Source organism: Lycorma delicatula, chromosome 6, assembly GCF_047948215.1.
Source record: "Lycorma delicatula isolate Av1 chromosome 6, ASM4794821v1, whole genome shotgun sequence".
Taxonomy (NCBI): Eukaryota; Metazoa; Arthropoda; class Insecta; order Hemiptera; family Fulgoridae; genus Lycorma; species Lycorma delicatula.
This window is the reverse complement of record NC_134460.1, coordinates 162,052,839-162,066,133: the sequence shown is the minus strand read 5'-3', so window position 1 is coordinate 162,066,133 and position 13,295 is coordinate 162,052,839. Positions and strand designations below refer to the sequence as shown.

At 30.1% G+C, this 13,295-nt stretch overlaps 1 protein-coding gene across 1 annotated transcript in view; it reads left to right on the top strand.

The window, feature by feature from the left end:
• LOC142326432 (uncharacterized) overlaps nucleotides 1-13,295 on the top strand; it is a 77,956-nt gene that overhangs the window by 19,979 nt on the left and 44,682 nt on the right. Inside the window, exons 5-7 of the mRNA XM_075368931.1 lie at nucleotides 5,930-6,019; nucleotides 6,298-6,409; nucleotides 8,247-8,342. Of these exons, the coding sequence (XP_075225046.1) occupies nucleotides 5,930-6,019; nucleotides 6,298-6,409; nucleotides 8,247-8,342 (298 nt within the window). The remainder of the gene's footprint in view (nucleotides 1-5,929; nucleotides 6,020-6,297; nucleotides 6,410-8,246; nucleotides 8,343-13,295) is intronic.

Genomic DNA, 13,295 nt, shown 5'->3' with positions numbered 1-13,295 from the left:
AAACTGCATGGTGGTGATCCTTGTGTTAGCATGTACATATACTGTGCGCCAGCTCACATCTGAGTTACTACCGTGTTCATCTGCCGATATTAAATTAGGCATATATATGGTAACAGAATCAACATTTCAGTATAGAAAAGTATGGAAAATTCCACTCTCTAAATTTTAGTTCATGAGTTACAAGTGTGCAAAATGAAAAAAAAAGTTGCTATTTGATAAGAGCATGGTGTGCTTTTTTGAATTATTGCAATTAGTTTTTTTTAATATTGTTTCTTATATATCATATCATTTCTTATCATATTGGCTCTCGATTATCTGACATTCTTTAGTCCGACATATCCAATAATCAGCACTTTTTGTAAGACTGCTGAGGTAGTTTGTATAATGCCACAACCTTTTTTTTTTTATTCTGACTTTTATGCACGCTATCACAATGATGAAATAGAGAGACACCATGGCCAAATGGTGAATATGATGTTTTAAATAAGTAGGCCATGGGTACGTGGAATACTCTAATAAATTACTGTACAGTACTTTTGATCATCACCGGCAATGTCATTAGCTGTGTCTGCAGTTGAATGCGTGACGCTGCTGCACCAGCTGGTAACTTGTACAGTACTGGAGTGTACAAATGGTATTAAACTTCTTATAGTATCTTACCACATGTCTCAGTATCATGTGATCATGTGCCATGTTTAGTTTTTGTGTTCGTTTTATTTGTGTTTTAATGCATTACGTTTTTAACGTAATAAGGAAAATTCTGATTTTCCTGATTTTAAAGTGTTCAGTTTTCCCTCTCTTAAATAGTATCTGCCGTTCTTTGTTTTTAGTTTTGAAGATGTCAAAACCACATAAACGTAAGCACATCTCGCTAAGTTTGTTTCAAAAAGCAGAAATTCTTAATAGAATTTTGAAAAAGTGTGATGTAGCTTCACTGTACGGTATTGGACGTGCAACAATTTATAACTTGAAAAAATTGGGTAAAAATAGAAAAACTTGTAAAAGATATTAGTGATAAAAGTGATCATCAAAGAAGAAGCTAAGCTTTTCTATAAACAAATTAAGAAGAAAGAAGATTTCCTTGCAGGTGACGGGTGGTTCAACAAATTCAAGAAGCGCTATGGAATCGATTTACTAACCATCACAGGTGAGAAACTTTCTTTTGATTTTACTGCCTCAGAGCCATATAAAGAAAAATGTATACAGTCCAAGAATTGTGATTTGGGCCTGACCTGGTTTGCAATGCCAATGAGTGTTGGTTATTTTTGAGGTTGCTACCAAAAAAAATATTTGTCCATTGCGCTGAAAAGAGTGCTCCAGGTTGCAAAATATCGAAAAACAGAATTACATATATGCCGTGTTGAAATGGGAATGGTACCCATAAACTTGAATTCCTTGTTACAGGCATGTCCAAAAATCCTAGGGCTTTTAAAAATGTAAGACTTCCTGTAAAATACAAAAATCAAAGCCGAGTATGAATGACAAGGGAAGTAATTTTTGAATGATTTAATGAGCAGTTCGTTTCATCAGTAAAAAATTACATAAACTAAGACAGTTACCAGAAGAAGCATTATTATTTTTAGACATTGTACAGAGCACCCAGATGAGGAAATTTTTGAAAGTAAAAGCTGGGTTTATCCATGTCTTACCCCCATCAAATGTTATGGCTAACATTCAGCCGATGGAACAACAAAATGTGAGCTAGATGGTTAAAACAAATTACAAAAAGAGTATTGTATAGTTTAATGAGTAAATCGGAATATATGCCTATTTTAAAATCTTTAAAAGAAATAAATCTTAAAGACGTGTTTGATCTTGCACAGGCATGAAAAAAGGTTCCTGCCAAAACAGTAATGAGCTCTTGGAAAAATTTGTGGCCAACTCATCCTCTAATATATTTATATGAAAAACATGGAAAATGAACAAATACCAATGACATCTGAAAGTAGTGATTTCAGTCCTGACACTTAAATAAACAACATTAGGGAGTTGCCAGCCCAACTGTGCAGTCAGGACGGCTCAGAAGGACTGACATCAGGCAATGTAAATGAATTGAAGATGAAAATTATCAATTGATGACCGACCGGCAGATAATTGAAGATGTGTTGAATGAGAACGAAGACAACGATGACTGTGAAAACGTGACACCTTCGCCATCAATTATTACCATAGGTCACAAAAGTACTTTGAGTGCGTTTGTATCAAGCGAACTGAAAAAAATTAAGTGGCAGCTGCCAATATTTTAACATTGAAACATTTGCAAGGAAATAATTTTGAACTGTCCATTAATGCAAAAAACAAAAGACTATTGACCAGTATTTTTCTTTTAAGTAAGTGGTTAGTTGTGTTATTGTTATTATCTTAATCAAATTATGTCAGTTATACAAATTAATAAGTTAATATGAAAGTACACAATGTTTTCTGTTGATTATTGCATTGAAATTAGGGTAATTCCAGTAAACCAACATATTTCCGGTTGTCTGATACCAGGGCTACCCGATATGTGTTGGATTATTGACAGCCTACTTTATTATTAATCTTTTTTTAATCTATTTTATTTTCTCTATTAGGCATGAGTGGTTTGGTTAGATTTTTAAGACCATACACTTATAAAATTATTAGCCATAATAATATTCACTTTTTTCTGTTTAGTAGTATTAAAAATAAACACAATGCAAAAGAAAAATTAAAAAAATATAAAAATTAAATAGCGACATAAATTTGGAACAATTCAGATTTATCCTTTATATTCAGTTAAAGTGAATTTTAAATAACATTTTGTTGAATAAATTAAAGAATACAGATCCACTGAAAACAAAAACTATTTTTGATACACTGCTACTCTAGCTGTTGAAAAAATATCTCTTTTTTTCATTTTCAGGTAACCTCTATTTTGGTTTAATATTTATTTGTGTTTTATGTTATAAGTCATATGTTATGTTATAATTTGATTATTTGAAGTGTATTGGTTTGTTCTAGTAGAATTTATGTTTATTGGCTGTTATTCTGAACTCTGTGTAGGTTTACTTGTTAGACTTATATTTATAAAACTCAGAAGATGAGTTTATATATATTTAAATATTCCATTAATGATTTGCAGATAAAGCCTGGTTATTAAATAAAATAGATTTATATGTCTCTGCTATTAAAATGTGTTTTAGGCAAATATTCAATACACCTAGAGCTCATACCTTACAATACGAGAATTCACCATTATTATTTACGACAGAAAACTTTAATAAGATTTATACAGAAATACATTTTTTTGGCTGTAATATCAATAAATTTTTAAACGCGGTCTGCACATATTATTATCAAAGGTTAAACCGACAAGGTGTATTGAGCTGTATTCCAGTAATTTTTTTTTTGTTAATCTTGCTATTTTATTGTTTGAAGAAAAACCCCTCTGTTCACTGATTTTTACATGATAATAATTGTAGCTAGTTTGTTATATATTAGCTCTAAGATTATATTATTATGATTGTATATGTATGTGTAGGTGCACTGTAAACGGATTTGATCTGTAGTGTACCAGTGAATAAATAAATAAAGATTTGTTAAACTGATTAAAAACAAGTACTGTTATTATATGTTATATTTACCAAAATATTTCAAACTTATGAATCCTTTAAACATGTCACATTCGTTTAAAATGTTATCTAATATTTAAATTCCAGCAGGGATGTTATGTATAAGTATTGTCTTGTTATTCAAGAATGTTGTCATAATTAATAAATATTCTTTATGCTTAGATGTAATACCGATCTCTATGGCAGTGGTAGCGTCTCGGCCTTTCATCTGGAGGTCTCAGGATCAAATCTTAGTGTAGCATGAAATTTTTCATACGCTACAAATTTCTATTTTTACATTACCACGTACAAGTTTCTGTGGTAAATTTGTTCATTAGTCAATAAATAAATAATAAATACTTCCATCTTTGAGGGCTCCCTCAAAAAATCGGAGCATGTTTTCAAGATAGAAAAGTAATTTTTTATCTGATCATTGTTTTTTTCCCGTAACTGTGAATCACAAAGCCTGCTATTTAGAAAATTAGATACGGTTAATTATTCTTAAAAAATATCAATATCCACCTCTATCAAACCAGATAATAGAATTATTTCTATGTTATTCAACACAGTACTTTGGATTATGAGAAAGGGTTATTATTTTGCTTCTTTTGTCATTTTTAATAAATTATGGAAATATTTAAAAATGTTTTTCCACCACTTAGACAATTCAAAGATTTTCTTTTACAGAAACATATTCTGTTAGTGAATTTTTGTATAATACAAATTAAACAGTTTTTTAAAACCCTGTACTTTCTGCATCCCATTCATTATTTACATTAACATGTACTCAAAGTAATTTTCAATGGCAACTTTTGAATTATTAATTATTTTGCAATAATTTTTTAATCCTTAATATATTTACATTATTTAATGTTTTTTATTTTAAATAATTAATATGGTCTTTAATTAACTACATTTTATCTAATAATTTATGTTTTTACATTTATAATTTTGTGTTGTAATGACATAATCTATGTAAGATATTACTATATATTGATCAGAATCAAAGGTTTATTTTTTTTTACGTACATAAACTTCTATCTGGATTATTATGTTATTTACAGTAAGTTTAATCTATCAAACAGTTTTGTTTTTAGCAACCGATGTGTATGAATAATATCCATATTCCAATTAAAAAAAAAAACCGAAAGAAACAAGTCAAAACATTTTTATTGTTTTTTTTTTAAGTACATACTGTACATCACTTTTTCTATGTTGTTTGTCATTTTTGAGGCACTTCATAATGGGCCATAGAAGTATACCTTCACCGTAGAGAGATGCCATTTGTGATATAACCACATATTAACAGCTTGTTTGATCTCATCATTGATGTGGAACTACTGGCTAGTAAGAAAGGATTTCTGATGGTGTACAGATGAAAATAAATAGCTTGCTGTTAGATCTGGGCTTTAAGGGAAATGATCAGATGATTAAATTGTTTCTGACTGTGGGTTTAATCAGATATTGCCCAGAATCAAGAAAATGCCCCAGTTAATGGCAAGTAAGTGTGCCACTACTCTCCATGGGCTGTTTTTCAACTCAGGGGTTGCAGGAAAGGCCCTTTCCTACAATCCCAGCTGAAGCTGGCCTAGCTTCATCCCCAGTGACTGTATGACTCCAGAAATCATCACCTTACTTTGTATTGTCAGAAAGCTCCATTTTGTTTTGCCCTGACATTTTATTTTTGTCTTATTCTGCAAGATCTTTGGCACAAAGCATGGTCACAATTTTTTATGGTCAAATTTCTCAGATGATGTCTGGTTGAAGTTAAAATGATATTTCTGGAAAATGCAGGAAAAGTGATATCATGGTGAATTGTCTGTTCTATCTGATTTTCAATTAGCGTTCAACAGTGTTCACTAGATCATCATTATTATAGGACAGTCACGCTCTGTTCATCAATGTGCACAATTTCTTGTCCTTCATTAAAAAGGTTTTACCATGTTTTGAATCGCCCATTACATTTCTCCATAAACATCACACATTTGAATTTCCTTCCAACATATCACAGACTGAATTGCACATGTAGCTAGCATTATTACTTCTTTAGACATTGTAAACATACACTATAAAGCAAATGCTTTGCGTGAATTGGTGAAATAATTCCTTGTCAACAAGTCAACAAACAGTGTGTACATTTACCCCCACCATATCCCATTGTGATTGAGCAGTAGAATGGTAATACTCGTATTTAAAAATGAAACTTTCTGGATATCCTTCAAATGTACAGCTTTTAATGTAATTTATGACTTTTTTTATTAGTTTCTGCAGCTTGGTCTTTTCTATCCAAGGATCGCAAGTAATTAAAATAATTTGATTTTTGTTCTTATTTTAATTTTATTATTAATACTTTGTTGCAGGCACTAGATGGTTTCATTATGGTGTTTTCATCGTCCGGTCGAATTTTATATACATCAGAAAGCATAACATCTCTTTTAGGGCACTTACCTGTAAGAATTTGTTTTATTATTACATGTATTTGATTAATTTATTTTTTATAAATAATTTTTCTTTATGTAAATAAAATTCACTGTTGAGAGTTTTCTTTTTTCACTGTAGACTTGGCATTTTTTATTTGCTACCATAATCATTTATCATAAAGTAGCTAATCGGGCATAAGCCTACTATTTATTAGAGAATACTACTACTTATTTAGAATAAGTAAATAGGTTATTGTAATACTTACATCTTTAGTTCACATATTCTTGTAACTTATTTTTTATTTCAGAACGATCTGTTAAATATGACAATCTATGACATGATTTTTGATGAAGATCAGTCAGAGTTGTATAATATGCTGCTCAACCCCACAACAACTGTTCGTTATGATAGTAATACAGGTATGTTCTTTTATCATTTTATTTATTTAGTACATTATTGGATTACATAAATCCAATTTTTGTATAAGTAACTCATCAGATTTAATGTTAAACTGAAAAGTATATTTTTAAAAATGTTAATTATCTGAAAATTTTTATTAGTTTTGATTAAATTACAAGATATGAATGAAGTAAAAATATTAAGTTCAGAAAAGGTTTTAAACCGCTTTATTTCAAGATTAAGTTAACATTTCTTTATTATTTGTCGGTTTAGTCATTAGAAGTATCTTTATGCATTTAATGAACTCAGGAATGATTTCCTTGATTCTAACACCCTAGAAGTCTGCTGATGCTGTATTACAGGAAATAATACAGCATTATTTGACATTTCCAGCATTTCTGACCATGTAGACCTTGTCTACACGATCAGAAATGTTCTGAAAGTCATATAAAGCTAACAAAATGTAGGGACTACTCCTGAAAGTAATGAAATAGTAAAAAAATTACAATGAAATTGTATATCGTATGGTAAGAGTCTGGCGTATATCATTTCTTCCACTTTAAAAACAAAAATTTCTGTAATATAAATAAAATTGTTTGTAACAAAATGATACTGATATCAAAAATGTAAGACACTACATTTCTATTGTCAAAATCTGTTATTAGTTTAAAATATTAAATTAAGCCAAAAAATAAAGATTTATTTTTTGCACCGAAAAAGGAATTCATTTATGACTAATTAATTTTATGCTTTTTATTTTATGAGGAGTGACTGAAATGTAATGCACATTCATTGATAACTCTCAAATGAAATAAATAACAATAAAAGTACAGTTTATTTGCTACAAAAACTTACATTTATTTTTCCACGTTGTCACCATTTTTAGCTGCACATTTCTTCCAGTGGTGAATTTTCTCATTCCATTAATGAAGAGTGCTGGTGGTCTTTCCTTAACCCACGATCTCACTCCATTCTTCATTTCATCTTCCAAGGTAAATTGAATATTCTTTTTAATTGCAGAAAGGCGTAAAAATTGTAGGGCGTCAAATCTGATGAGTGTGGTAGGTGTGGGATAAGTTCAAATTATAACTTCACAAGAGCCTCAGCGGTTGCACATGATGTTTGTGATCAAGCATTATCGTGTTACAAAATGATCAGCTTTTGTATTACACAGAATTTGCAGTTGACCCAGTTCTGGGTAGTCAAACGCATACATACACATGTTTGGAATCTCAGAATATCATCAAGATTTTCTTTTGCAGAGGGTTGTGTTTTGAATTTTATTGTGGCAAATTGTAGTGCAAGTTTTTTAATGCTCTACCAATTTTTTTTCTGGGTCTTATTGATACACCAGAGTTTTGCCTTTCTGGCACACTATTGAAAAAGAAATCATTTCCCTTGTCATAACGTTTTAAACACATTAAAATAGCATGCATATTTGAATCCTCCCATAAAAATGGCAGAAAATGAGAACTAGTGGGTCAACAAGCTTTGGAATTTTATGAAACTATAGCTAACTTATTGTCAAACTAAGACATCCTAACCCTGTAGGAGAAGACACCCGCCCTATGGTGCCTCTGGTCTATATTACATTCCAGTATGCACCCACATTTCAGCCACTCTTCAGATATTCATAGTTATTTTGGGTTTAAGGTAGTTATTTGATATAATAATAATAATAATAACATATCAGACTTCATTATTGTTTTGAAGCAACTACACTAAATTATAATTATGATGTAGATAGTAAAGTTTGAACACTTTAAAATCATATTAATAACCTTATGTATGATGAAGTAATTGAAATTTTTTGTTGAAAGCTGTTTATTTTATTATTTTTTACTTTTTTTGTTTCAGATAATCAGGTTTCTTTTTTATGTCATTGCAAAAGAGGAAATCTACATGTTAAGGAAGAACCAACATATGAACTGGTTCAGTTTGTGGGATATTTCAGTAAGTTTTATTTGCTGTTTACAAAAAACCTTTTTCATGATCATATTTTTTTTTTAGTATTTATGTGTTATTATTAGAAGTGAAATTTCTCTTGCTGTTCATCATAATGTCTTCTGGAACTGTAGTCCTAAGAAATTAAAATTTTGTAAGGGATTACAAGTAAGTTCTTCATAAATGTTGTGAAATGTTTTTTTTATAAATTCTACTCTCTAAGAGTCATCTTAAAAGTTAAATTGACTCGCTGTATTCCCATTGACTTATGCTAATTTTCCTATTATCTAGATATTCAAAAAGCAAAAATTGAACTCTATTTATTTAAATTACTTTTCAGCTGACAGATTCTTGAATTATCAACTATTAAATGGGGTTAAATGGTATTTGGCTCCTTACAGCAAACTCTTTATATTTCTTCCTTTATACCTGTTTCTCAGAGGTTTTTACGAAACTAATCTTTTACTGAGCTATCTGTAATGATTCCTAATATTATTAAATCCATACATGAACTCAGCTTAACAAAGTATCTGCTGAACTTCTGGGCTTTAGAGATTAAAGTTTTGTGATATATTGTTATGTTTTAAGCATGTACTATTTAAAAAAAAAAGAAAGCTCTCTCTCCCTAAAGGGAGAACTGCAGGATACCAGACATTTAACACTTTCAACCTGGCAACCATATTGCAGTTCGATAGCCTTTTCTAAACTGTATTTTTATATGAGAAACTGCATGAAGCTATTAGCATCATCTGTTCACATGAACATTTCTTCTTCTTCATGTGATGGCATTAAATTTGAGTGCTTGAGTATATATTATACAGAAAGAAAATTTTATTTTTGAGGCCACAATGTAACTAACTACATTTCTTGAATATAAAAGCCTATAACAAGCTATAATAAAAAATATTCGAGAAGAATGAGAAAAAATTTGGTTCAATTTTGAGACAGTTCTGAAATTCTGTCTTTCTGGAAGTTACATTAGTTACAAGTTAAACAGTTGCATTAAAACTTCAGGATTGGATAAATGGTGAAATATTAGTGAAGTTACGAACTGATGCTTATTGTATAATATTAGATGCTATGGGTGAACAAAGGGAATGGCTCATTGAATTATTTCGTCAATAAAGCATTTGTAACAGTTTGTTGGTGAAAGATTCACCAGATAAAGTGATCAGCTTGGTAGATAATTAAATAAAATCTACAATAAGGCTATCTAGATGATAAGCAAAGTGGCTGTGATGACGTGACAAGATGTAAATTCAGTCTGTTAAAGAGAGAGTGAAACTGGACAATATTGGTGTGAAAGTTAAATATCAAATCTTGCTGTGGTAAAAGAGAAATTTAAAAAATGCATTGAAAAGGTAGACAAAACAATTTCAATACCGGGTGTTCGGGGAGAACTTGCTGAATGTCAGGAAGTTCTTGCCAAAAAACAAAGAAATATTTATTATGTGAAAAGATTCCCTACACTTGTGGAGTAATAACAAAATAAAAACTGCTGCTTCTGATTTTGAACATACTGTATGGACATTGCTAAATGGTGATCATATATTTTCTACAGCCTTAAAAGAAACATGTATAAGCCTTACAATTTTAATCTTTTAAGTCAAAAAACTTAATTTTTTGCTTTGTTGCGTTGTTAAAGTTGTGATTTTCATATCTTTGAATACTGAAATTCCATTCTTATCATCTAGTAATTATACCAAAAAAGTTACAGAATTGACTTTTTTAATGTGTGCAGGCCTTTTTGTGTATACATTAGGATTGTATATACTGTAAGTAGAAAAATAAAATGAAAATAACAAAAGTGAGACTCATATTGTTTTTAAAAATCTAAGTATTTTTAAATTTATATTCCCTAAAAATGTATTATGTTTATCTAACAAATTGGTGTACAGTGTGCTCAATAATTATATTACATGAATATAACGTAATAATATTACATGAATATAATGCAGTTATATAAAGATAAAAAGTGTGTAAATCTATTATATTTAATATTGCAAAAATTAGGAAATTTAAACATTTAGACGCTTTATAAATAACAAGTATGAAAGGTGTTTGTAAAGCGTACCTCATACAGTGAAAAAGTCACTTTAATACACAGTGTAATAGTCTTTTTTCTTTTTTTTTTTACAAATAGCCATAAACATTATCAATATGAAAATATTCTTACGTTTCATGATCAAAACTTATATATTTCATAAGTAAAATATACTGTACAATAGAAAAAACAGTAGTAAGCACTCGTCTAATATGAGATTCTAAAAATTTACCCATTTCCAAATTTGGAAATTGTATAGCACTTAGGATGATCTTTACAGGCAGATAGTACATGTGCTTCTGAATGCTGCCTATAGACCATTCCGAACCTTTCTGGCCTGCCTGACTAATATCAAATATTTATAAAAGTAAATAAGAGAAATAATGCTGATAGTGTCAAGCAGGCATCCTGGAATTTTCTGACAGTGGCAGCATCTTGCCGTATAGAAAACAAGGGAATTCTAAGATATACACATAAAATAGTTACAAAACAGGTAATGAAAGGTTAAATTAATAAAAATAATCCCAACAGGGATTTGTAATAAAGTATGTGTTAAATAAAATGTGGATAACAAAATTATTAAAAATGTTATATGTAAGTTCTCTGTTCAAGGAGTATTTGACTATAGATTGTGTAATAAGAGTTGCTCACTGGTGGCTTCCGGTCTTAGTAGTCTTCTTTAAAAGTCACTTTTTACACTTAACTTGGTGTCAATTATTGGAAACATTTTCATTCCTTCTTTATCAGCTGTAATGTTGCGTTTGAAAAATAAACCTGAAAATTTCATGCTCGACCAAGAAATCCTGGTCTTTACTACTACTACTTGTGTGATTCCCACAGGTGTGGTCTTTTGGACCGAACTGGATCATGGAGATGCCGCAGAACCTCCAGTTAGTATTGTTTGTTGACAGTATGATGCGGTGTGCATTCCTAATGCATTACTCCATGGTAATCAAAAGAACAATCAGCATTATTTCATATTGTTTTCCATACTTGCCTTGCTGTTTTTCGGTTTTGGGGGATAATGAATTCCACTGTGATGACCAAGCTTTAGTTTCTGGGCCTTACCTGTACATCAAAAATTCATACCAGCTTTCTTGAAGAAGTTAAGAACTTAGTATATCGTGTGATATCAGAATGAATTTTTGTATCCTAGTCATTCATTAAAATTAAAATTCTGTATATAGAACTATTGCTAATCCCGGTGTCATTTGCAATTTCTCTAACAGTTTGCCGATGAGTTTGCATTATCAAACTGTTCACATTATTATTGACATTTTAATACGCCAAAATACCATTAACAACGATCCCAGTGACTCTTGACTAAATTTCAACCATTTTGAAAATATTTTATCACTTTTTAGTTTGTATAATCCTTACAGCTTTATTATCATAAGCCTGCCGGTCTTAAAAATTGTTTTGTTTTGAGTGTCAGCAAGCTTTTGGCAGAACTTGATGTGATGAGGTTCAATACATTCCCTCCTTATGCACAAATAAAAATCTGAATAAACACATATTACACTTATACACACAATGTCTGCTGAATAACTGACTATGATTACAATGTATGCATGTCCACTAGATGCTAGCACTGTACTCTTCAAAGTTTTACTTCTCTCATTCAGATACTTTTCAGAGAAAAAATATGGTTGAACAGATTTTGTACATTTTAACTTTGGATTGAATTAACATTTTTTTTTTTTTTACTATGTAGGCCTTTAGCCTACCATTACTTCTTTTTTTTAGTATTTTGTGAAGTATGTAGGACTTTCGAAGTAAAAAAATTACTCCTGAGTTTCAATAAACTGATTATTAGACGAATCATAGAATGAATATGAAAACAATGAAAATTATATAATTTTAAACAAACAATGGATTAATATTCAAATTCATTATTGCTGAGTGATATTTAGTTTTGGAGTAGAGTTTATTATTTGGGGGTATAAAATTTTGAGTAATACTGAAATTATTAAAGTGTGTTGCATGTAATAGTCAGCAGAGTTATGATCACAGTAAATACATTACAAGTGAAGAAACACTTTCTACCAGTGATCCACCAGATCATTGTTAGAAAGTGTTTCTTCTGCTAGAGATATTTTAAACTAGTAATTACTAATATTAAAAATGTGACGAAACTGACATGACATCATGGTTAATGCTAAACATACTGTTTACTGTATTATACTGAATGCATTTTGATGATTAAATTTAACTTAAAACAACATCTGCATATAATATTAAAAAATTCTAGTGGTTTTTAAAAATTTATAAAGAAAAGATTATTTGTAACATCAATTTAGTTTTAATGTAAATTAATTAGTAGTTAATCATTTACTTACTTTACTTGCTTGATATAATATAAAGATGAGTTATCAAAAACATAAATTGTAATAGCTTTATAATTTTCCTGAATAAAACAACTGTTGGCGTAAGACCTTATCGTTGTGCAGGGTGTCCCATATAAATGTAGCCTTTTATAAAATTTGAAATAACTACCTTAATTTCCTCATTTATCCTGGAATGGACTCGTCCAACATCTGACTGTTGCACCAGTTCAGTAGAATACTACTTACTGATAGCCATAACAAAGCGATCAGAATGCTCAGCTTATGGTTAATTAGAAGATGGTGTTTCTACAAAAAGAACACATTTTTATTGTTGAGTCATATTTCAGTACACGATCACTGACTACAGTGCAAGAATTTTTTCACTGTAAGTATGAGATAGACTGGTTTATAATAAGACATCAGTGACTAAATTTAGAGAGATTTATTAATGACAAGGAATACAAAAGAATGAGGGCAGTGTAGAATGCAGACAGTTGCTGAAATCAATAACTAATTAACTGCCTGATAAAAATAATCAATTGGACGCTTGACAGCTGAAATTAATATGCCAAAGTCAACTGTTCATCGAGC